General features: G+C 36.7%; 1 protein-coding gene across 5 annotated transcripts in view; it reads left to right on the plus strand.

The window, feature by feature from the left end:
* The window catches only part of GABRG2 (gamma-aminobutyric acid type A receptor subunit gamma2), a 65,723-nt gene that overhangs the window by 24,856 nt on the left and 15,277 nt on the right, over window positions 1-25,590 (plus strand). For 4 of the 5 annotated variants that reach the window (XM_058848570.1, XM_058848571.1, XM_058848569.1 and 1 more), the window contains exons 1-4: window positions 1,967-2,023; window positions 2,773-2,993; window positions 5,986-6,068; window positions 6,721-6,858. In XM_058848570.1, the coding sequence (XP_058704553.1) occupies window positions 1,982-2,023; window positions 2,773-2,993; window positions 5,986-6,068; window positions 6,721-6,858 (484 nt within the window). In that variant the 5' untranslated portion in view covers window positions 1,967-1,981. Of the gene's footprint in view, window positions 1-1,955; window positions 2,024-2,772; window positions 2,994-5,985; window positions 6,069-6,720; window positions 6,859-25,590 lie in introns of those variants that run through there. The other variant, XM_058848568.1, reaches the window with a different exon arrangement.

Consider the following 25,590-nt stretch of genomic DNA (forward strand, 5'->3'; position numbering starts at 1 on the left):
TCAGGAAGCAGAATCCATTCAAAGTAGTGACGAGAATAAAATGCAATGCAGAAAAACATCAGAAGCATGTAAAATAGTCATGGTTTTGGAAGCTGACATAAATTAAGATTGCTGAATCTATCCTAAGACATCTAATAAGAGTGTTATAATTTGCTGAATCAAGCAGCTTGTGATAATTTACCTGCATAGGATGTTCAAAATTTAACTTCTGGGGAATGAAAAAGCAAGTTTTTCTCTTCTGTTTTGTACCTGAGAGAGGTTGTTAGAGAATCACAAATAATACCTTGGAAAGAAAGTCCAAAAACAGGCTAATAGAGCCTAATCCTTGTATGATGTGAGGGATACAGAGCCTCCAGCAGCAGCAGCCCTGCACAGACTGATGCAGCCTGGGCACAGCAGGGCAGGAGGTGACAGGATGGGCACAGGGGAAGAGGTTCACTAAAGATCACAGCAGGGCAGGAGGTGACAGGATGGGCACAGGGGAAGAGGTTCACAGCAGGGCAGGAGGTGACAGGATGGGCACAGGGGAAGAGGTTCACAGCAGGGCAGGAGGTGACAGGATGGGCACAGGGGAAGAGGTTCACTGAAGATCACAGCAGGGCAGGAGGTGACAGGATTGGGCACAGGGGAAGAGGTTCACTAAAGATCACAGCAGGGCAGGAGGTGACAGGATGGGCACAGGGGAAGAGGTTCACTAAAGATCACAGCAGGGCAGGAGGTGACAGGATGGGCACAGAGGAAGAGGTTCACTAAAGATCACAGCAGGGCAGGAGGTGACAGGATTGGGCACAGAGGAAGAGGTTCACTAAAGATCACAGCAGGGCAGGAGGTGACAGAATTGGGCACAGAGGAAGAGGTTCACTAAAGATAACTGCAGTCAAGCAAAGCCAGTGTTCCCAGATGATTCCAATGTAAGTATATAGAGCTGAGCCTGGACTCAGAATGGAAGTCTTATTTGACTGAATCACCTTTTGGAGGATTCTTCCTCTCCACTGACTAGTGAGGTAACTTGGAGAAAATCTCCCTGAAGTGCTGCAAGTCAGTTTGAGAAGCCCAAGGGGTGCACTGAGCAGGCAGACAATGCCTCTGCAGAAGAGGATACAGCAGTAATAAGATTATAGGAAAAGGCACAGATTTCATGGATGAAGCAGATAGAGGAAAGCAGAGAGCAGCAAGGTTAATGAAGGAAGCTAACAAGTTTGTAGAGGCTTATAAACTAAGGAATTTTTCACAGTGAAGGATAACATGAGTCTTTAACCTTCAGTGTATGTATACAGTGTAAATTAGCAGAGGAATTTTTCTTCACTTAAACCAAAACTTTAGAAACAGAAAGGAAGTAAAGCATTCCTAAAATTGTCTGGGAAAAACATAATCATGCCATACCCAAGGTATATAAGAGGAATAAAGCTGAAATGGAGTAATTTCAAAGTAAATTAATGTAACAAATATTCTTATTTTCTGCCTTAGAGCCTTAGGTATTTTTGTCTTTAGGCTCACAGAATTTTTATTTATCTACAGCCACCTACTCTGGTTAACAACAGTCATGTTGCATTTGGCATTATAACATAAAACAAGTGATGCAAGGCATTGTAAGAGAAATCAGTTTTCTTTTGTTGATAGTGTTTTGTTTTGATGCGTTACTGTGACCTGACACAAAATGTAAATCCTCTCAGTCAGACGAGCCTCTCTCAGCTATCAACACTGGTTTCAGTATTTGCTCTTGTAGCATAAGGGAATTTGTTTTGATAGAATAAATGATGTAAGAATTTGTCTCACAGCGTCTCCAACTATTTTCAGACTGAAGACATTGTTGCAAATTTGTATTTATTTTATGCGCACATTTAAATGTGAGGCAACCACAGAGGAGAGAAACCATAGTAACATGCTCAAGCTTGACTTTCATGTAGTTGATTTTGACCTTGGTTGGTTACTGATTCCTTTTGTTTCTCTTGCAGTTAAACCGACAATAATTCACACTGACATGTACGTAAACAGCATCGGCCCTGTGAATGCTATCAATATGGTAGGTAAAGGATTACCCCTTTGCCTTGTTACAAAGTCTCCATCATTTTGACATTACACAGCTTCCACTAGTTCTTAATGTTGTGGCATACCTATATTATTTTGTAAATCTCATTTTAATTATGGGTGGGAGGACTTTGTGAGGTGTAACTGTACAAACCAGAAAACTGAGCTATATGCTGAAAAACTGCAAAAATAATAGTTCAAATATATCCTCACATTTTTATGTGCTCTGCTTTCAAATGCTTTGCAACAGTTTAACTCTGGTAAAACTGAGCTTCCAGATTTCTACAAAATCAGGAAAACCATTCATGAGGGATATTAACACTCTTCCCACCAAGAGATAATAAGAAAAAGGCCTAAAACCCCTCCAAAGACTTCATCATTTCTAAGATTAACACAAGGAATTAAGTCAGCTCAAGCTTTTCCTGTCCTAGATCCAAGGGAATGATTAATTGTTCTCTGACCTGAGCAGGTGTGGGCTGAGATGTGGGGGGACAGAATTAAGTGCATATAACACTCCCTTTCACCTTAGTTTTACCCTTAATGGTAAAATAATAAATTGTTTTAAAACAATAATCTTTGGTAAAACATGCCTCAAAACTTCACCAAAAGAGATTGGTTTTATCAGGTCTGGTATCACCTTCTGTAGCTCACAGGATTTTCATATGAAATTAAGGAAAACATATCAGGAGTTATGTGGAATGCTGAGTGCTATGTTTTCATCAGTATTTCTGGTTAACACAACAGGAATATACAATTGATATATTTTTCGCCCAAACGTGGTATGACAGACGTCTGAAGTTCAACAGCACTATAAAAGTGCTCAGATTAAACAGTAACATGGTTGGGAAGATCTGGATACCAGACACATTTTTCCGAAATTCCAAGAAGGCTGATGCTCATTGGATAACAACTCCTAACAGGATGCTCAGGATCTGGAATGACGGCAGAGTCTTGTACACATTGAGGTACCCAACTTTCATTTCATTTTTTCTAAGAAAAGCCAAAGAGAAAACTCCTGTGAATTCAGGTGTTTTGACATTAAACTGAAGGAAAAAATATTGTGTTTTCCTATATATTTATGTAAACAGCCCTGGAAAAGGGAAGAATTTAGAAGGTATCAGTTCTATGAAATTTATTCTATATTGGCACAATAAGAAATTGTATTTCTTCTTACAGATTGTAGTGTCTTGCTCCACAATAGTCACCTTCCTATATTGACATTAATATAGGCATTTTTTATACTAATTAGTCATCACTTTCTATGATTTATTTTTTGCTATGTTTTATTGTTTGCCTTTGGTTTGGTCCCTTTTAATTTTTTATTGTGTTAAACTGATAAATGTGAAATATCCTTGAATTAAGTAGAGGATATAAAAGAAGCTATTAAGGCCTCTTATTCTGAATTGATTAGTTTAACCAGATTAAACTCCACCCTGAAAAAGCAATTTATTCCTCAAATATCTTAGGCAAATAAGATTTTGCCATCCCAGCATTGAATATTTTACTCAAACCTATGGATATGCCCCATTCCACCAAAATTTCATGGATCTGAATTTGATATGCTCAACATCTCCAAGTGCCTCAGTCACATGTCTAGTTTTTCTGTCAAGACAAATTACATTTTCAATAATTAAGGATGCATATGCCATATGTAACAACTCAAATATCATATTCCAAATGATCATAAGATACTTCCTAAATGTGAAAATCCTGTGGGGTTTTCTATACATTTTCTTGTATGTGATATAATTGGGTTAATGAAAAAATACAGATAAACACAGCATGTTTTCAAGAGAATTTATAATTTAAAATGAGAGTATAGAATGAAAGATGATAGACATAAGATTATCTGAGTTTTCAACTGAATTTTGTCAAAGTTTTTTTTTGCTTTTGCTTTACTGGGTGCCAAAAATAAGATTTTGAGAAAAAGTACACTCATAAGCTTAATGAATAGATGTGAGGCTTTGGTTAAGACAACCTTTTAATGTTGCAACTGTCTGAATTACAAAAGAGAGTTTTATTTCATAGTTATTTTACATTTATTGAATATTCCATCTCCAGAAGAGAAAATAGAATAATCAGAATTGAAATCCAATGCAAATCAAAGTTAGTCTGGTGAAGATGAGCCTGGATCCACTTTTCAAATGTTAAATTTGGACTTGGCTGCACTACTGTCTGTTTGGATTTTATTACCTTTCTCTTCAAATTCCTTGGTTTCTCTCACTAGAAAGAGATGTATCTGGTAGAATTTGGAAACAGGTATCTGCTATGAATGTATATTTAATTGTGCTGGTGAGTCACAGCAAGCACCAAGGATTCAACCTCGATTAACTCAGAAATGAGATGTGATAGTATCACACAGCTGGGATTCTGTCCTGAAGAGGGATCCTGAAGGGCTGATTGATTTCTCTCAGTCACATCCCCCAGGTTTAAGAACCACCCTGTCCAGCAGGAAATCAAGTATCTGTGGTACTGATGATGATGCAAATGAGAAGAGGAAGGGAGACAGGGAAATTAAATGTCTTCCTAAATTCCTAATGCAGAAAGGTTGTCTTTGGACTCCATTAACTTGGTTGATCCAGCATTCCTCTGCATCCCACAGGATGAGACTCAGGGTCATTTTCCCACAACACCTTCATTCAGGAACCTGGAGACAAACCAGGGCTCATCATTTAGGCACCCCAGAATCAGCAAAAACCAGAAACCTGCAGCTTTCCTAGAGACACCTTGTGGAACAAACATTTTACCCCACCCTTTCCTTTTTCCATCTCTCACCCTACCTCTTCCCCCTCTTCCAAAATCCAAGTGTCCTTCAGCTCATGGCTGGGTTGGGAGTAAATGAAAAATGACAGAGTTTTTAGCAGGAACACCAGGGGGTACATTTCATCTTACTTGGGATTTCTAAAAGTGATTGTCTTTTCCTGAGCTTAGCACCTACACTACCTGAGTAATCATGGAGACTCTCCTAATATTCAGTGGAGACAAACACCTTTTGGTACATTTTTCTTCTGATTAAATTTAAATGTCTTATTTTGGAGTGAGAGGAAATGTATCCTCAGAGTGCCTCTGCACTAGCTGTGAAGGGAGTCTAGATGGCTGTCTTGAATGCAGATGTCTAAATTTGGACTCCTATCCATCATTTCTGAAATAGAATTTTTGTCACGTAAAATACATTTTCCTAGTGCATTATGGCATGTTGTGACACAAAGATTTGTCACTGCTCATGAGATGACATGTATATCTACTTATGGATTTGTCAGTCATGAGTAATGTTGCCATTTCAGATGCACAGGAACAGAACTTTATTACCTTCTTCCATTACACAGTCCAGAAAGTAGATGATCAGGTTCTGGAGAACCAAAAAAGAAATATTGCTTATCAGTAACCATGATGTCTTCCTGTGCTTGGAATATTCCAATAATTATATAGATAGCAATAGTCTACTAGATATAGATAGATAGATAGACAGATAGATATAGATATAGATTAGATACAGATATAGATATAGATATAGATATAGATATAGATATAGATATAGATATAGATATAGATATAGATATAGATATAGATATAGATATAGATATAGATATAGATATAGATATAGATATAGATATAGATATAGATATAGGTATAGATATAGATATAGGTATAGATATAGTTATAGATATAGGTATAGATATAGATGATATAGATATACATATATATAGATATAGATGATATAGATGTAGATACAGGTATAGATATAGATATAGATATAGGTATAGATATAGATATAGATATAGGTATAGATATAGATGATATAGATAGATATAGATATAGATATAGATAGATATAGATATATAGTGCTTGTATATTTTATAGCCAAGATCCATATTAGTAAGAATCTTGCTTTGCTTTGCTTGCCATGATGTAGCTTTCAGGACAAACTTCCCTGTATCCTGATCTCTTTCTTCTCAGGCTGACAATTGATGCTGAGTGTCAGCTACAGTTACACAACTTCCCAATGGATGTTCACTCTTGCCCACTGGAATTTTCAAGCTGTAAGTAACATGTTTAAAAAGATTCCTTTTTCTGACCCACACTGAACTTCTTATTATAAATTTATTTTTACATACTCAGAGTCACTGGTTTTTACATTTATTTTGATCTTTTTTCAGTACATGTATCATATATGTTCACAAATATTATTAAGAACAGCTATAAAAAAATTACAACATTTCTGGACCATATGTGATTAATTTATGCTTATATCTGACCATAAAACAAGAAATTTGTACTTTCAGCATCAAGTTGTTCTGGCCTTCCACTTTCTCTCTGTGCACAGGTGTTTTACTGTTGCTCAGCTGAGTCAAGAGTTTGACATTTTGTGGTTAGATCAAGGTGTGAATTGTTGGTCCAGCTGCAGATTGAACTGGAGGATGGGCAAAATTGCATCCTACTAGGTCCACAAAAGTGAAAAACCTATTTTTGAAACATTTGTCTCAAGTGCTAATATAATTTATAATTAATGAAATGTGACATTAAGTAAAAGGTGCTAGTAAGTAACTTGAGAAAAACGTATCTATAATTTACTTGCAATATGCTTCTCCAGTTTTTTCCAGAAATAGATAGTAGTATTTTTACTCCCCAAAGCACCCTAAACTCTAGCAGTGACTATGAAACAAAGCATTCTGTGTTTTCCATTGCAATAAGATGGCTACCCTAGAGAAGAGATCATTTACCAGTGGAAGCGCAGCTCGGTGGAGGTGGGGGACACCCGCTCCTGGAGGCTTTACCAGTTCGCCTTTACAGGACTAAGAAACACAACTGAGGTGGTGAAGACTACTTCAGGTAAGACAACTGGAGGCTTTACCTCCAGGTTCAGTTTGGATTTTATTAACAGAATTAAACCAAGATAGAGATCTCTGGTTAGAACTTAGCATTTACACTGCACTGAACAATTACAGGCTTTTCAACATCGATGGAACCATCCAGGATTTGGCATTTCTGAACTCCTCACAGGAAAAAAAAATAATTCTTGTCTACTGTCCATACTTGTCCCCCCCAAAAAAACTTTTGACTGTCAGGAGAAATCCACTACTACAAAGGGTGGATGGGTGAGGGAACTCTCAGTGCTTCAGTGCAGAAAAGAGCAGAACTGAGGCACTAAAGGATGATCTGACACTGCACTGAACATTTTACAATCCCCTCCCCACTGCCAGACACAGAAAGTAAGCCTGCACAAAAATGAAACTCAGAGTGCCAACCTCTTTACTACAGAGGCTCCAAGTTTACTTTGTTCCTTAAAATAAGGCACGTTCAACTCTCATTAAAGAGAAAAGCCTTACAAATCAGTCTCAGATGCCTTTCCTTCATATTTCTATCTCCTTGGAAACAAGCAATGGAATTTAGAATGATAAATGAGGAAGTACTCAGTGTTTAAAAATACAATTTTAACCCTACTAACTGAAAGAAAAAAATATTTTTTAGACATATATATTGTTTTATTTCTCAGTGGAAAGAAAACCAGTGACAATGAGGAGGGATGTAAAGAGGAACAGCATATTAATATTCTTCTATGTGCATGATATCTTTCGTTTCTTACTTTCAAAAAAAACCAATGAAATGCAAGCAGGTTGGGTTTTTTTTTCAGGCTGCTTCCAATTTTTACCTTACTTTATAGTTCTGGCAAGAATCTTAATTTAAATTCAGACATTTGTGTTCATGGTGACTTCAGAAGTACCCCCACCCATTTTATTTCTAAAATAAAAGGCCAGCATTGCTGTTATATTCAAAAAGGAAAGTGAGGTACACCAGAGTTGAGAGGAGCCTGCTGCACGTTCCACAGGAGAACAAGCAAAGAGATGGAGAATTAATTCAAGTTCCAACTCCTGAGTCTCTGGACATTAAGCACCGATGATGTGTTCAGTCTCATGAGCAGGGCAAAACCAGAATGCAGAAATGTATTCCTCATGGAGCCTTCTGCCATTTTAGCCAAGGAAGGTATTTAGTCAAGTATTCAAGAAAGCATTTAACTTTTCTCATTTTCTCAGGAAAACAAACATTAAGTTGCAAAAGAGGACAGGGGAGCAGCATGTTTGCAAGCCATAGCTGCCAAGAACCACCATCACACAGGGCTCCCAAAGCAGCAATAAATACATCTCCCCTCAGACAGCACAAATGGCAGCATTGCACCCAGGTGTGCTTCCAGTCTCATCCTGTCTGCGTTGAAAAATAACTACATTCCAGCCTGAATTTGAGTTTCTTCTATTTTCTATTTTTTGCTTGAGTCATTCTCTAATCAACTTTATTAATTTATTTTTTTTTTTCACCAGAGACAGAAAATAATAAAATCTTAACATGCTACAAGCTTCCTATACCCTGATTGAGTGCACTGGTGATTCAAAAGCATTCTCTAATGTTTTGTTAGTATGAACAAGGTGAATACTGGGAAATAAACAGTATTCTGAACAAAAGAACTAAAAATCTCTTTCTCATGTAAAGAAAATCTTTCTTTCATTGTACAGTCATTCAAGCTTTTAGTATTTATCTGGAGTACTCCCATAATGCAGCATCTATAGTTTTTAATATGATGACACACACCAGTCCATTTTATTTTCATTAAAATAAAGTAATTAGCAGATAGCATGCACTCTAAAGCAGTGAAAAGTTGTCACTCAATTCCTAACTCAAAAAGCACATGAAAGCTACTGAGCCTGCTGCTGCTGATTTCACATGCCTGCTCTGTATAAAAATTTGGAGAAATGTCTAGTGTATGTATTTCTTCTGCTGCAGTTCCCCTGTGTATGATTTTCATTGTTCATTTTGATTTTATAACAACAGATATGCAAAAACAGATTTTATTTTGACCTAGGTGTAGCATCTAAATAGTAGAAGGTGGGGAAAAACCCAATAAGACAGAGGTTGACGTGAATCTGGTCTATTTCCTACAAATATTTTCTGAAAGCCAGCAGAGCCTAAAGGGTCTTCATGGCTTCCTTAAGTGACTTATGAGCATGCTGGCACCTACATTACATCCAGTATTCCTCAGCCACACTCTACCAATAATTACACTCTAAGCATGTGCAGATTTTCAATAGTTTCATGAACAGTAAGGACAAAAAAATGATTCCAAGTTTATTAGCAACCTAGGTGAAGCCTGAGTACCCCAGTTAAATGACTGAGTACCCATACAGCTAAAATAATCTTGACACTTTGTGCAGTTACTCTCAGTGCAGAATTTCAGTACAAACTAATGCCAGGGCTTTGGTGGAGATAGAATCTGAGCTACAGTGAAGGAGACAATGGAAAAATTAATGAGATGTTGGAAAAAGGGCTATACTGTACTCCCACAAACTCTTCCCCAAAATTAAATTTAGGTGAAAAAAAATCCAGAGAAACCAGAACAAGAAGGGGTGTTAGAGAATAGTGAATTTAACAATAAGAGAACAAAAGCATCTTGGAGCTAGTGTTAAGACATTTGAAACTGGAGTAAACATTCTTAATTTACTCAATTTCAAAACAAATTCTTGTTTCTAGCTTTATACGTCCCAGCAACCAACGCCTTCTGGTCCTTGAGGGCTGTGCTTGCTTTGTGTGTGGAGAGAGGATGAGGATGGCTGAGGTTTGGCCATTACAAGCTCCACCACTGTCTCTGCCACGTCAAAGCTGAACACGTGGGTTGGGTTTTGTGCAGAGAAGGACAAGGCTTGTTTGAGTGTAAGCTTCCTAAGACCTGATAGTCCTGCTGAAATTAATACATTTATCTGCTGCTCTTCCTTTGCACGCACTGCAGAAATACAAGATTAACTCAAAGGACCAGATGTCAGAATTCTGTCCCTTAGTTAGCAAATCCCAGCAAATCCCAGCAACAGCTGAAAAAAATCCAACTGGAATATTAGAAACCATCCCTCTTCTTCTCTTATCTGAAGTAAGTCACCCTGAATTACCAGCTTGTTTCCTTCTAAACAGAACATTTATATGCAACTTTAATTTTCTTCAAAAGTCACTGACCAAGCAGTAAGAAATAATTTAGCAAATGGAATCCACTGTCCACTAATAGTGAGAACTCTTAAAAAAAGTTGACTGTAAACCTTCTTCCCTATGGATATTTCATTAAAATAACTAAATAGTCCATATACATTACTTGCATATATTTTTTGCTTTTTCACTAAAATCACTTTTGCAAACAGTATTGGTTTACTTTAGATTATTTCTAATAAGAGTACACATTGAGACCTAATATCATCTGAGTTATATAAAGTATTACAGTTGATTTCATACACTTAGAAACTGAGATGGGTATAAGATATTTTGTATTATTGATGTATGTCAGTAATCACTGCTCAAAGAGTGCATATCTTATTAAGGAACTACCATTTCTTGTGTGTGACCTCTTTGCTCACAGTTTAAGGCCCCATCCACTGAATGGCAATGAGATTCTCCAATAAAAAGGGATGGAAAAGTCTCAAGAACAAAAATTCACCAACTTGCAAAATTTGGATACACACTGCTATGAAGAGATCTTTCAAAGAAAGCAACAAGTTATACAGAAGTATAAAATTTGCAAAATATAATGTAGACATGGATTATATCAAGGAGACATTTCACTTTGGGAAAATAGGACATCCCAAAATTTATAATTATTTACTTTATTTAAAGAGGGAAAGATTGTAGGAAGGAAATAATCAACTGCACAAATACAAAAACATCAGGAGTTGTGCAAAAAATTTTGGGGCGTTGTAGCAGTCCACAAAGGACAGGGAGCACAATATTATGGCAAAAACCTTCCTCTGGGATGCATTACTCAGTGTTGTGTGTAGACTTGGGACAAATATTCACAGTGAAAAAATTATGTCAAATGGTTGCTGCATTCTGCTTGGTTAATTAAAAAAAAATCACTTTTAAGTGCAATATTTTGAGAAAGATGGGGTAGTGCAGGGGAATATAACAAGTAAAGAGTTTAGAAAACATGACTTATGGAAATACTTGGAAATATGGAACTAGTCTGGAAGAAAATATTATTGATGATCAAAGGTGTAAAACAACCATACTGTTTTTAAATCATTAGAATGATCAGCACTGGTAGAGAGACTTTAGGAAAATAGAGGATACCCTAAAATTGGAGAGTTTATGAAATCATACCACAGACCAAGGGGAAAGGAGTAGCTTAAATCTTGAAATTATTTCTATCAATAGCTGTCCATGAATTTCATACAACTCCTAGATAAATTACACTTCTACTCACTGTTCTAGTTGTTTTGAACATACAAAATATTTTACTATGCAAAACAGTTTGTAAATGTGCAATTATTCAGGACAAATGGAGTTTCTGATGTTTGCAGTTCATTTCTGTGATGGGTAGATCCTTTTTTTAGACCAGACATTGTCTACTGCTTATTTACAGAGCCTGTCCTGAATTTTTAATTAGATACAAAGTCATTATAAGACTAATAAATAGCAACTCAACAACTCTACACAGGAGCCACAAGACTGGTCAGGCAATATTTGTAAATACTTTTAATTTTCTTCCTTTTCTATTTTTTAGAGAGCTAATTGGAGAGACAATTAAAGAGGCAATAGAGACAGTGTATTGCTCATAATTGATATATCAGTAATGAAATATTCATCTTGCTATGCATCTATTAAACCACATAAGTAAATCTGGGTTTGGTTTCTGTTTTATCAGGAAAATATGGTCAGGGCTATTATTTTGTGGAAGAGGATATGTTTTCAGGCTTTTATACTTTCCTTCAATGTTGTATTCTAATGAATGAAATGTTGGCAGATATGCAGTCCCCAGAGGTTTCATAATGCTCAAAAAACCCCAGGAGTCTTCTTCTGCTTCTTTATTGAGGCAAAATATGACAGCTGCAAAACAGATTTGTAGATCTGCACTGAGAAATAGTCCTGACATTAAAAATGGGCATAAGTGGATTGCCACTGCACCTAGAAATCCCTGCCAGCCCCATCCACAGCCTCAGGTCCCAGGATGGGTTGACTACAGCATATGGCATTGCCAGGGAGATCCCTCTGAGAACTCAAAACATTTCCTGTCTGAAGATTTTGATCTAGTGAATGTGTACAAGGTACTACTACCTGCATCTTGCTTTTGGCAGAATTTAAACATCTCTGTATCCACTTTGCAGGAGCAAATAATGACATAAGCTGTAAGTCAGAAAACCCAGATGACTATTAAAGTGTTCTGTGTGTTGTTATTGTTCTCTTTATGGTTTGGGAAGGTATTTATCTCAATATCCTCATTTTTGAAAAAGCTATATTAAATTATTACCTTAAACATGCTTACTAAAAGAATACTGTCTCTGTAGGACAGTGAAACATTTAAAGCTGAAGGCAGACACGATAGACTTAAAGGCCTATTTTTTGTGTTTGCTGCCTCAATGGAAATCATCAATTCTAAGCCAAAATCTTTAAGATAACCCTAAAATACCTTAATAGCTACACCTTAAGATTTTATTCCCATTATGAATAGCCACCTATCCTAGTAAGAGAGTCAACAGGGAATATTTTTGCTTATTAATTCTTTTTCTGTTTTTAATTCAAACTCTCCCTTATTTCAACTTTCATGAACCACCACATTACTGCATCCAAATATCTTCATCTGAAGGAAAACACAGGAGGAGTTATATTATTTCACTTTCATATCATACCATTAAACAGGTTACACACAATTCTGTGAGCAGGAGCTCAGCTGTGTTGGCAGCCTACAACAGTTTGATATTGCTCTTAGAGGATAAAAACCAGTCTAAGGTAACTACAGTTGCATATTCTTTTAGAGAATAATGGCTAAGAGATTTCTAAAATGTGAACAGAACAACAAATTTTTCCTAAAATAATCCACCTACTCCTGCTGGTCAGTCATGCATCAAATCTTATTAATTAATGAATATTTACTAAAGTGTAACTGTTGAACAATTGGTTCACTGAAAATAATCTATGTTTCAGGATCATGTCTTCAAACAGGAGAACAGAAATACAATTTCCTTCATTCCCTACCTTTTATATAGTTTATTTTTTTTTCAGTTGGTTAGTTGCATGGCAAATAAAAATTTACAAGAAATTTTACATGATTGAATAAACAAACTAATTCAGTCAACAGCATTTTGAATCCTCCCTGTCACGCAGATTTCCAAGATCTATGTATGTGTACTTTTTTAGAACTGCAAAATAAGAGCTCCTTAATACCATTTATCCTTATATAATCCCTGTAGAGAGAGACAAGACTACAGGGACAAAACAAGGCTTCCCAGGACACCAGACAGGAGAGAGCAGACAGGAAGGACAGAGTCCTGACCTGGAATGGCTGGAAGAACTCAGAGCAGATACATTTGAGTCTCTTCTGTGCTGGCTGCTTCAGCCCTTGGATAAAAATCTACACAGTTGCCTTCCCACTTCTTTAGTCCTTTAAACACCTCTCTGTTCATCCTCTGCTTGTAGTTTCTTTTCAAATCACTGTGGACCCATCCTGTGGAAGAAGAGCAATAGGAAAACCAAGGCCATCTTGGCACAGACTGTGGAATTTAACACAAATGCTATATCCAACAAAAAAGCCTGTGGATCTGAGGAATGCAGATAATTAATAGCCAGGGTTTGCCTGGTTTCAGCTCTGTGCTCAGTTATGATCACAGTAACAATGATCTTGGCAGTTTCTGTGGCAGGGGTAGTGTCACACACACTGCCATCACCCTGCTGGATGCTGTAGGGTCCCCAGGAAGGTCTCGATGGGGAGCAGGGGGAGCTGGCACCAGGGGACATCACCCTTTGGAGTTAGTGCAAAAAACACCCGGAGAACAAAGACTCCTCCACTTTGCAGCCTCTTTCACAGGGATGGGTTCGAGCTTTTTGGATTAGCAGGCAGGAAAAAACCCAAACACTATTCCTAGGGAATCAATATGTTTAAAAATCTCACAGACCGAGAGAATCTGTTCAGGTTTGTATCTATAGAGATTCAGGTTTAGGCATTCAAATCCTTCCACTACTACCTAATCATATAAAGAGCTGAAAGGCTCTTTGATGATTACTTTTCATCTTTTGAGAGAGGTTAAAGACTTTCTTCAAATTTCAGTGACATTAAATAATGTCACAATTAAATAATTTAATAACAATTCAGCCTTTTTTTCTCCCAGTTTCTCCCAGTTTTTCCCAGACCCAGTGTCAATCAGCAAAACAAAATCATGACAGTCCCTCAGGAAAAGGGTTGTTGGGGCCTGAAATCTTCCTCACAGTGACTCCCCAGTTAAACAAAGATCTTGAAGGTCAAGGTTTTTTCCTGGGTCTCTCTTTCATAAGGTTTTCCATATCTAAAAGTATGGCTTGCTAGAGCTTAAACTGAGCTTCAGAAAGGTCAGATAAGAATAAAAAGAATTAATATACAAGTAAGCAGAGAATAAGGGATAATGTGGGATCTTACAAGCATTTTCACTGAACTTATTCCTGGGTAATTACAAAAACACAGATGTTACAAGCAAGATTGGTTTTGCATTAAATATACTTGTGCAGATATGATAGAAAACTGCCTTTAAATAATATTTGTTCATTTAATTGCAAGAAAATAATTAGATCTTTTAGAATATTTGAATTATTAAAAAGAAAGAAAAAACAGACTTTTGTATGCTTCTAATTTTATGATAAAATCAGCAGGAGGGTGACTCTAAATCTTAAAACACTTCCTGGACATAACTAAGGCTAAAAATTTTTGTGATGCCTCTTATGCCCCTATGAATATATTTTCATAAGTGCTGGTGACTCTTTGTAACAAAGCATATTATCCCAACTCCCTTCTGTAATTCCTGTTTGGCAATGAAATCATCCTGCTGCAACCACTAAGTGACTTTCAGAAACACCATGAGAAAATTGTTGCAATGTCACTCTTGCCAGTTGCAGCCAGATCTAATTATAATTAATTGCAGGGAGAAATCTGGTTCAAAAGAGTCAAACCAGGTGATGTAGTAGTAAAAGAACAATATATAGTCATAATTACTTTAGAATAGAGTAAGTCTTAATATTAAGAATTTTTAAAATAGGTAATAAGCATGTTTAAATCACTGATATAAATAAATATTTTTTTAGTGTGCTGTTGAGATAACTAAAGTTCAAGCAATCCTGTGACAAATTGGAAGTTTTCTGAGCACTTCATCCTTTCATCTGCAGAATACTAGATAACCTCTGTAGCCTGTAAACTGATCAATGTAGGACTAACGGTCAATTTCTGTACTGATGTTTCACTTTCAGACTTTTTTATGTCAAAATAAGTTGTTTGTAGTACAATGATCATAAGATAATGTCTTGGACATTTTCTTCCCTTGGCCTTATTTTATTATTCACCATCTTCCTCCTTTCACAGTGGAGAAAAACTAATTCATTATGATGTTTGAAGATGAGGACAGCTTACTGTTCATAATGTGTATAGTGTAGGGACAGTTCATTTAAAATAGGTTTGGTTTTGCCTGGGGCACATATATGTCCTAAATAATAAACATGTTCCTCTGAGGCTGTTCTTACACATTCAAATCCCTTCACTGTGCAAGTGGAATTTCTAGTTCCTCAAACCCCTGTCATTACATTGCATTTTTAGTAACCTACTTATCTAAGATGCTGTTTTGTTGTTGTTACAGTATTTGAACTGATATAATTTAAAGGCTGGTTGGAAATAAGACATACAAGTCTGTGTCACATGCAACAAGAGGCAGGCAGCATCCATGGGAGCTAAAAATACTCAAATCCAGGCATATGTTAAAAAAGACAGGTAAAAAGGAAATAAAACTAAATTAACATCACTAACTTAGAAGATACCTTCACAGTGAGCTTTAATTGTTAATTATTTCTATCAAATAACAAAATGGGAGAAACAAAAAAAAAATACACTAGGGTGTTAAATGACAATGTGTACGTGATGCACAAACTAGTGAAACTCTCTGTTGTACCTTTTGACTACAAAATTTTACAAAATCTACTACTTACATTTTTAGATCCATGTTACCTACAATTCCAAATCCCATCCTACAATGCTGACAACACGTTCTCACAGAGGAATATAGCAGCCTAACACTAAGCATGGTTGTAATGTTCAAATAGTTGTCATCATCACTGTATATTTCTCAGACATTAACTCCCTCATCTGTATTGTTAAAACAAATTAAGAATTGTAAATAATGTGTGTTTTAACCCTGCCTTCTGAAACAAGGCATAATTGCCCTCATTTCAACGTACATTACAGAAGCTAAAAATACACCACTTATCTCAAAAAGTGATACAGTCTATTAAGTGAGTTCTTTGCTACTCTCAAGAAGATTACATAATTAAGGCTAAAGAGCTGCAGGATAAAATTTATGTAATAATACTTTCTTGTATCATGCCCTACATAGGAGAATTTGAAAATATTTTTCAAGATTTAATGTGTAAAGTGCCACAACACCATTTGTGTGTCTTAATGCTAGAGACTAGAAATGTTTATTAAACTAGCCAGTAATTGCTATTTTTTCTTTCTTGCCTATTGTTCCAAGAATTGAGAAAATTATGAAAAATTTTGACTAATGCAAATAATGTGTTCTTGTTTGATTGGAGCTCAATTTTGTCTATTTTAATCTGAGAACATGACTTTGTAGATTCATACTGTGTAGGTAACAATTCATCACACAAAGTTTCTTCCATTCTCAGTGCACAGGTTTAAAATATCTTCCACTTCCTTTGCCTCCCTCCAAAAGTCCTACAATGAGCTCCCACCCTACCCATTCAAATTACAGAGAGCAATAACTATTTGGCCTTACATAATATTCCTTCTCTACTTATGCAAAATGCAAAAACACACAGTCAATGAAGAATAAGCATTGATTTGATTATCTTCTGCTGCTACCCTGTAATTCTTATGCAAAACCAGAAGAAAACAAGTTTGAATGCTTCCAACCATCCTTGTAGTTCATAAAAAATTTCCTTTCTTATTTTATGGGAGCAAATGTGTAGTTTGTAACAGAGCTAGTAGATTGTCCCTGCCACAAAATCCTAGGGTGAAACAGCAGAATCTTGGAACTGCATATATTGAATTTGGCTATGAAAATGCAAGAGCAATAACCAGGGCATTCATGACAGCACACTGTCACTCCAGTTGGCTCTAGTGGTAAGGATTTGATCTAAGAAAAAGAGTTCTTGAATAATTCTATTATTTGATTTCATCCTGGAAAAAGCAAACATATTATTGAATATGAAGAAAATTAATTACTTTTCTTCCCATTGCTATTTTGAAAAACAAGGATTGTCAACAACTCTATGAAAATATTTAGAGAAAAACTAATATACTTTCCAGTATAGGTATAGGAAAACCTTTGGCTATCCTTCCATTCTGAGAGAAAAAAATATACCTTTGGTGAGAAGAAAAGTAAAAAATTTCATCAAAATAATTTATTATTAGAGAATAGTGCAAAGAGCAAAAAGCTAAAATAAAAAAAAAAAATTGTATGAGAATCATTAGTATGCCTATGTGAATGCAGTGCTGCAGAGACTACCCATAAAAAACCTCAAACTTACAATCCAATATAAAAATAAATTTAAATGAAAAAGTAGCTTTTCAGAAAAGGGTAATGAAGAGTATTAATTTTATGACATTTAATTCATTTACTCTGGAAATGTAAGCTTGGGAGATACAAACTCTTTTTACTTTGAGATAAAATTCCTATGATAGTGGAATTGTATTCCAAAATCAAAGTTGTTAGCTCAAGGTAATATAAATGAACAACAAATAAATTGTTTCATGCTGGGAGATACTTGAAGAACTTTGTTTACACCTGTATTCCTGTTTTCCAACATTCATTTGGCTTAAAAATGTGTTCACATAATGATGTTAGGATCAAGAGACAAGGAGGAAACTACATCAGTAAAACATGTATTTTTCAAAAACTACCATCACCCATCTTCTTTTGAACTTGTAGAAATAATAAAATGTTTAAAACTGATCTGTCTGTGAGCTGCTGGGATGCAATTTGAAAACACCACTATTATCAACACATGAAAAACTGAAAGCCATGTTATAAATTAAGCCTCTGAGTTCAGTAGAGTAAAAGGTAATAAAGTAGTATTTTAAATGCTCTTTTGGCTACTCTTTCTCTCCCACATACAGCAAAGTGTTTCCTAGGGAATGAGGAGCTGAGCCAGGAGCAGACCCTGCCGGCTGGGCACCATGAAGGAGCAGTGATGCATTTACCTGCTGGGAATCTTGGTTTCCTGAAGGAATCTGGATGGCATTTCCATGCCTACATCACTTCCAGGAAACTCATGAGTCCCTTAAAAGCAAATATTTTGTGGGGTATGAGAAGTTAATGTTTGCAATTTTATTGCTTTTCCTCTTGGGTTTTTTGAATATCCTTCTCTCTTTATGGCATCTGAGGTAACATCACGACTCACAGAGTGAGTGACCACTGCATGATTCTGCATCCAATCTGCCACCCCACTCTGAAGTCTGGCAACCTCTGCAGAAAGATAAATGCAAAACACTTTGAGAGACTCTTTGGAGCATATCAGCCTTTTCTGATGCCTGTCACTTGTTGCAGCCTTACCTCTCTTTTACAAACACAGCACCTGAATTTATAAAAAAATAACATAGGAGACTGTCGCTAAAGGACACAAAATGATTCACACTACTACCTTCAGTGTTAGAACAAAAACCCATGGCTTTATTTCTTGATTCCAGTATTTATAGATTCTTGACAATGACCAGGGACCAGGGATTGGATAATTAAGTTACCACTTTCCCAAGCACACTGGTCATGCGAAACGTCCATCAAAAGACGTTTCTTAGAAGGAATGCATAAACATCTATGTTTATAGTTACTTTCCTGAGAAAGTGGCTACAACTATGAAAACAAGATCAGAAGGCTTCATTTTAGGGTGACAGGAGACCCCACAGAGATCTGGTTTCCAGATTCATTACATTGAATGTAGGGTGCACCTCAGCCCACATGGTACACCTCGATCCACGGCTCCCTCTCCACAGTCCTGGGGCACTCCAAATGCATTCTTCTCTGTATGCCACACAACTCTTCAGATCCAAAATTGCCAGTTCCTTCATAAAAGCTTTCCAGGACATAATATATTCAAATGTTAAAAGAAAAAAAACTCTTAAAAAGACATTACTCTTGGATTCACATTGTTGTAACCTCACTTTTAGGAAGATATTAAGAGGTTGTACTTTCAGGCCTGAAAACATACAATGTGATGGCAATACACATTACAACATGGAATGGGGACTCCCAGGGGTACCTGTTTCGTAGTAGCTGTGAACTTTTATCCTGAATGTCTGTTTGAGAAATAAATAGTTCTTCAAAGGTCTCCTCTTGAAAAGATCAAGCCATTTATATACCTTGTAGGATTTGGACTAAGGTGATTACATACACCTAGAAGTTCTACCTCTAGCTGTGAAGCTGGTAACTGGAGCTTCAAGATTGTTATCTGTAGTCTTAAAAGATTTTTTCACATCCTAAGCTTGATCTGTTTTACTTCATATGGCAATACTGGGTATAAATTATTCATGATTCATAGCTCTCTCTTTTGAGGCATGATCTTCAAACCAAGCATCCTCTTTACTTCTGTACCTCCCTTCAGGCTTGTTGCATGCAGTCCTGTGGTCTTACTCTTGGTATTAAGTACAGTTTTAGAACATCATCTCATTGTTTGTCATTTTTCATAGTTTCTCACTCTTTCTTTCTTTCTTGGTTTCTTGAACACCTATGTTTTCTAAACTCTACATTTATTTACTATTTCATTAATAACCTAGTTCTTTCTACTTCAGTGTCTTTATTTCTTCTCTGATTTTGAAAATCCTTTCTTTCCCCCTTCTAATAACTAAATAGATAGTGGTTTTAAAGGCTTTTTCTTTCCTTCAACACTTTTACTTTCTACCTGATGTCAATAATATCCTCCTAGAAAGCTCAAGAGGTTAAAAGCACACCCACACACATTTGCCATCTCCTTTCTTAGCATATAAATAACTGTTCTATTAGAGCTAGGGTTTTTCCATTTCATTTTCTCACCAATCACACCTTAGACAATTTTGCAACACCTACTTTTGCCAGCGGATGTTTCTGCTGCTACCTGCTAACTGTGATTGTGAACAAGATTAATTTGCACATTGTTGAAGCTTTGCACCTGGCTTCTGCAAGATAAAATACTTAATAAACCAGAAACAATTTGGAATCTGCACATAGTGCAGGCCTTGTCCTCAGGCTAACTGGTAGCAGGAGAATGAAAATCATGTTTACCTCTCAAATATTAGTCCACAATAGTGTCTTCTAGAAAAATGTCTTGAATTGAAAAATAAATGTATTTATCATATCTTTTATCAAAAATTGTTCTGAACACCAACAATAAGAACATTGTATTTTTAATAGTCACAGATGTGAACTCTGGAGCACTTTCTTCCAGGGAATTTTGTAATCTCTTTATATGTTATGGTTTTAAAGTATGATTTTAACAGATTTTAGATGCATACAAAATGTTGACAATGAGTTACTCTCAAACAAGCCAACCTAAACACAGATACAGATGCTTCTAGTGAAAATATTTTCCTTTCATTCTGAGCTTTTGTATGTAGGATTTGTGGTATTTCAAAAGCAGAAGTCACTTGTGTATGGTTGTATGTAATGTATATGTAACACATCACTTATTTCTGTAATACATGTGACTTCACACAATTTCTATTCCTTTTATCAAGCTCAGTTCATGGAAAAATGTAACTCCAGCTCCAAATCCTATGAGGCAGGCACTCTTCTTGAACGATGCACATTAATGGGAGCAGCCTGCTCCTGCAGAGCCTTTCACATGTCCAGCAGGAGCACAGCTCATGTGGGAGTGAGTGCAGGGGTACTGGGACAGCGTGTTCTGCTCACAGAGGAGGGAGGCAGCAGCTGTGCAGCCACTGGCACAGAAGGGTGTTCTTCACATGCCTTGAGCAGAACATGCAAGTTTAGAGCAGAATCTCCAGATGTTGTTGGAACACAGTGTGCAGGTGTTCCAAATGACTTTATGGACTGAGAAACTGCTGTCCTACAGCTGGTCCATCAGGGAAGTGGGACTCGACCTGAGATCTCTTGCCTGCTGCTTCAGTGTCCTGATCATTTAATCCATACTGATTCTTGGACATGTTTTTGGCTACAGTGTTTTCCAACAGGACAATTTACATTTTACCATGTGTCTTTGTTGGGTTCTTGTGCTCAAAGATATTTTCGTTTCTTACTGAGCTCTCTGAAGCCCACAACATTTGGTAGGTGACCCCACTGTGTTGGGTTTGATCGGTACAACTTTTGTTCTTTGTTATTTTGCCTTCCAGGGTCTCATACTCAAGTGAAATTAATTTTTTTCTTGGTTAGTTGAATTGGTTTCTGGGGGATTTAAAACTGAATATCCACTGATGAAATATCCTAAAATACATAATGGAAGCTAAAAATAAATGGAATTGAAACACTGAAAAAAAAAGCCTATCTAATGCTGGAAGCTGAGCAATAAAGCCAGATGTATCCCTCCCTCCCAGCGCCCCTTGGGCTCTTTGTTTATGGTACTGTCTTCCCAGTCATCTCCCTGTGCACCCACTGGAAGGGAGGTGCTGGTGTTTGAGTGGTACTTCCTTGTATAAATATTTCTTCTGCTGGGGCGTTCAGACAGAATGAATCTGTGAAATCTGTAGCTCCCCTGCAGAACATTGCCTCCACGCACTCATGCCTTCTCTCCTCTGGAGAGGAAGTAGAAGGAAACATCAAGATATATTGCAGCCTCAGGTTATGTGCTACTGTCTCCTGGCCCTGAAAATAACTGGAAACATCAAAACCAAAGACTGAACGTACTGTATCCTGAAATTCCTCTTCTCTCCAAATGAAAGGCATTCACAGGAATTCAAGAATGACCCCTGCCATGCAAGACAATTCACAAAGATATAAAAGCAAATCTGAGAAGGGGCGTTTATGAGCTATATTAATCATGGGCGGTTATTTTAGCAACCAGGACTTGCACAAAGCTCATGGAACTGTACTAATTTCAAGGATGTTCTCCAACATGTCTGTAAGACTGTTGTTATTTATACCAAAATTATTAAATAATATAGTTTCTCCTCATAGTATTCACCAAATAGGTCTGTATATAATTTTTATTAGCAGTTTTAACCTAGACATCAAAGTGCCACATTTATTTAATTCCCATTTTTACATCTTACGTTTCTCTTATTACCCCTAGACTTGCCCAGAGTGTCTTTTCAGACAAATCCTTTGCAGAGTCATCTAGAAAGTCCAACTATGTACACCCTTGGTATGGTATCAGTCTTGTTTGCCACCCCATAAAACAAAAACAGTCACCATTTTGTGCTTTCTTTCTCAGAAGCAAACTGCTGAAAATTTCAACATGAGAAAATTTACATAGTTTTGACAATCCTTATTCCATGCCATTTCATAATTCTGATAGGGTGTTTGATCTAAAGTACGAGGGTTATGTTGTACTTCATGCTTTGAAGTACAGAAACAGAAGTTATTTCCAGTTCTCCCTGCAGCAGGCAAGGTTGGATGCTGTCAGAAAGTGGATATACCATCTGGATATGTTGAAATGAATGAAATATAATAAAACATATTTCTTAGTTGCTTATATTGGTGATCCCATTATATCAAAACCTGCATTATTATGGCAATAGGTTAAGTACTCAAAATTAGGCAAGTCATTATTTTAAGCATGCACAGAGCCCTGCTATATGTGCATCATTTGCTTGAAGCAGAGAGCTTTTCTTGAAGGTATTCAGATAACAACCAGACATCCAAAAAAGCCAAGGACACAGGATATATCTGGCATAGCAAAATTCCTGACAGAACATCACCCCAGCTGGTGCTGCTGCTTGGAAATGGTGACTCTCTACTTTCTCTCCTTACTTGAGATTTCCTGTCATCCTCACAGTTTCTAATCTCTGACCTGGATGGACTTTTTATCACAGTGAACAAAACAGGTTCTTTAGAACCTGAATGACTCCTGAATATTCAGAGATGAGACACTGAGCTCTCATCCTTGGTTGATGCTTCCTAGACAAGGGGGAACAGGAAAGAAAGCAGTAAGGCATTACTATAATTTTTAGATTATTTGCACACTGGAACATAATGGTTCACCCACAGAAGGTGCAACCTATTGCTGCTGTCACATCTGAATACTAATCCTGCACACTAAAAACCCTCCTGTGTTTGCTAATGCCAATGTAATAGTTTATCCACATTTACAGACAAGCAAAAAAAGTTGTTTGTAATTATGTCACAAACTAGGAAAAAATCATATCATGGGCAAATATATTGGGTCAGTAATGTTCATTTTCCTTTCAGACTTCTGGCACTCACAGAGGAAACCTTAGAAACAAACACTCCTAGGTTTACATTCAGTCTTTCAATAGATTTCCACATAATGATATTTTTTAGCAAAAAAAAAACCTCAGGCTAAATCTTGTCTGTGATTTCAAAGAGAAGGTGCAGACAACAGTAATAGATTTTAATTACTGCCTAGTGTCATTACATTCTTTCCTCCTATAATTAGAAACTAATGAGAAATGGAACACATTCTGTCAAATGAACAGAGAAAACAGCTCTTCAAGTGGAATGAGTGGCCTAGGACCAAACAAAATCCATAACTGTTGGGCAGAAAGTCATGTCATACATAAATAAATTTCATTTGCTTGAATGAGTGTAATGATTCATCTCATTTTGCAGAAGTTTCATCAGCTGAGATTGTCATTTCACAAACATAAACTAATTGCAGCTCTCTTCTGCCCGCTCCCACAGGAAATCAAGCTGTTTAATGTTAGACATATTAACACACAGACATACACCTTACTTCCTTACTTTTCAAAAACTGCACCAAAAAAAAAAAAAAAATAAAAAGGAAAAAAGGCAGATCTCCTCCCATCCCCTGCCCTCCATCCAACCGTGGAATGCAGTTAGGATTCATCTCTTGGAATGTAAATTGAAAACCAGGCTTGCAGCTATCTGAATCCCAGAGATAATCTTATATAAATGGACTACAGTGCAGGCTTTGTCAAAATCTTAATATTGTTTTACCTCATTGCATAATCAAACTATAATCACAGCTTAGAAAGGGATATTAAGAATTTCTATTATTAGATTTTTTGGGGAAATCACTCGGTACAGTTGTTGTGCTGCACCAGCAATGACCATGGCTCACCCCATTTTTTATGTGCTGACAGCAGTCAGGTAGGGAATGGCACCACTTCCATGTGCAAATCTGTTAAAAGCAAATACCTGCAATGCCATGGCATGTTTTCTTTCTTTTTCCTAAAGGCTAAATATTTGCACCATTTTATTTCACATCGTGACTTCTCTATGACTCGATTAGTGGCATTTTACAGCTAAACCTCAGAGGGAAAGAGATTATTGAGCAATTTTGGAAAGGAAGACTCAATTTTTTTAACTCTCTGGTCCTTATGCAGTCTAAAAATCTGTCAATGAAAGAAGAAAAAGCTGTAAAGGACAGAACCAATGAAAAGAGCATTTGGCAGAGAATGAGATAAGGAGAAGGTCTCACGGTCAGATACGTAGGGAACAGTTTTCCTCTGGTTTTACCTTTTCCCCAGACTTTTCATTTCTGGCTATGGAAACAAATAAATCTCATACATATCAGCTTATGATTAGTACTGTGATCAAATTTCTGTCCTGTCTTTATGAAAATGAATTCAGGCATGTGCCCAGTGATCAAATACTTCAGCCAAAATGATTTTCCTGCCATATATGTAAAAATATTGCACTGTAAGAGAGAATATCATTTTTCCATGTCATAGAAGACCAGTTTTAGAAGTACATTGATACTGAATTTGACAGACTTCTGAACTTCCTGATCTGTTGGAAAATGAAAAAAAACCAAAATAGGTCACTTTAGATTTCACACAAGATAATTATTGGAACAGGTTAAATCTGAATGTGCATAAAAAGCTGTGTGTTTAGAACAAATATCATATTTTCTTTACGCCACTGTATCAGTGTAAGACATCTCACTGAACTGTATCTGCAGGCTGACTCAGTGCCCTCACCAAGACAGTAAATGCCAGCAAAACTCCAAATATAGACCCTGTCAAGGGAAGAAAAGAGATGGGCACAAAAGCCAAATGAAGATGCATCAGTACAAATACACCAATTTAAGCTATTAAAATGATTTTTCATCCTAGATTAGAGCTGCACTGTACAATGTAATCCACAGGCTGATACTTGCTTGATTTGATAGAGAGGTCTGATTCCTGTCCCCATTCTCCCCTTTTCCTGCTTTTTCTGGGGGCAGGGATTTGTCTCCAGCCACTTCTGAGCAGAACATACACCAGAGCTCTGGTACCAGCACCTCATTTGACATGAAAGAGAAAAGGCTTTGTCCACATTCTTTTCCTTTTCTTTCATTTTGTCTCCACTTGCAGCAGTGTTTGGGTAGCCTTGCTTCCCTCCAGCTTGCCAGGAGGGCACATGGTGGGAAGGAAATCAGCTGCTCCACAGACAATGCCCCACAACTTTACCAATTAGTTATTTTCTGTTATTGCAGAATATCTGTCTGAAGATGGCACCA

This window comes from Poecile atricapillus, chromosome 13 (assembly GCF_030490865.1).
Source record: "Poecile atricapillus isolate bPoeAtr1 chromosome 13, bPoeAtr1.hap1, whole genome shotgun sequence".
In the NCBI taxonomy this organism is placed as follows: domain Eukaryota; kingdom Metazoa; phylum Chordata; class Aves; order Passeriformes; family Paridae; genus Poecile; species Poecile atricapillus.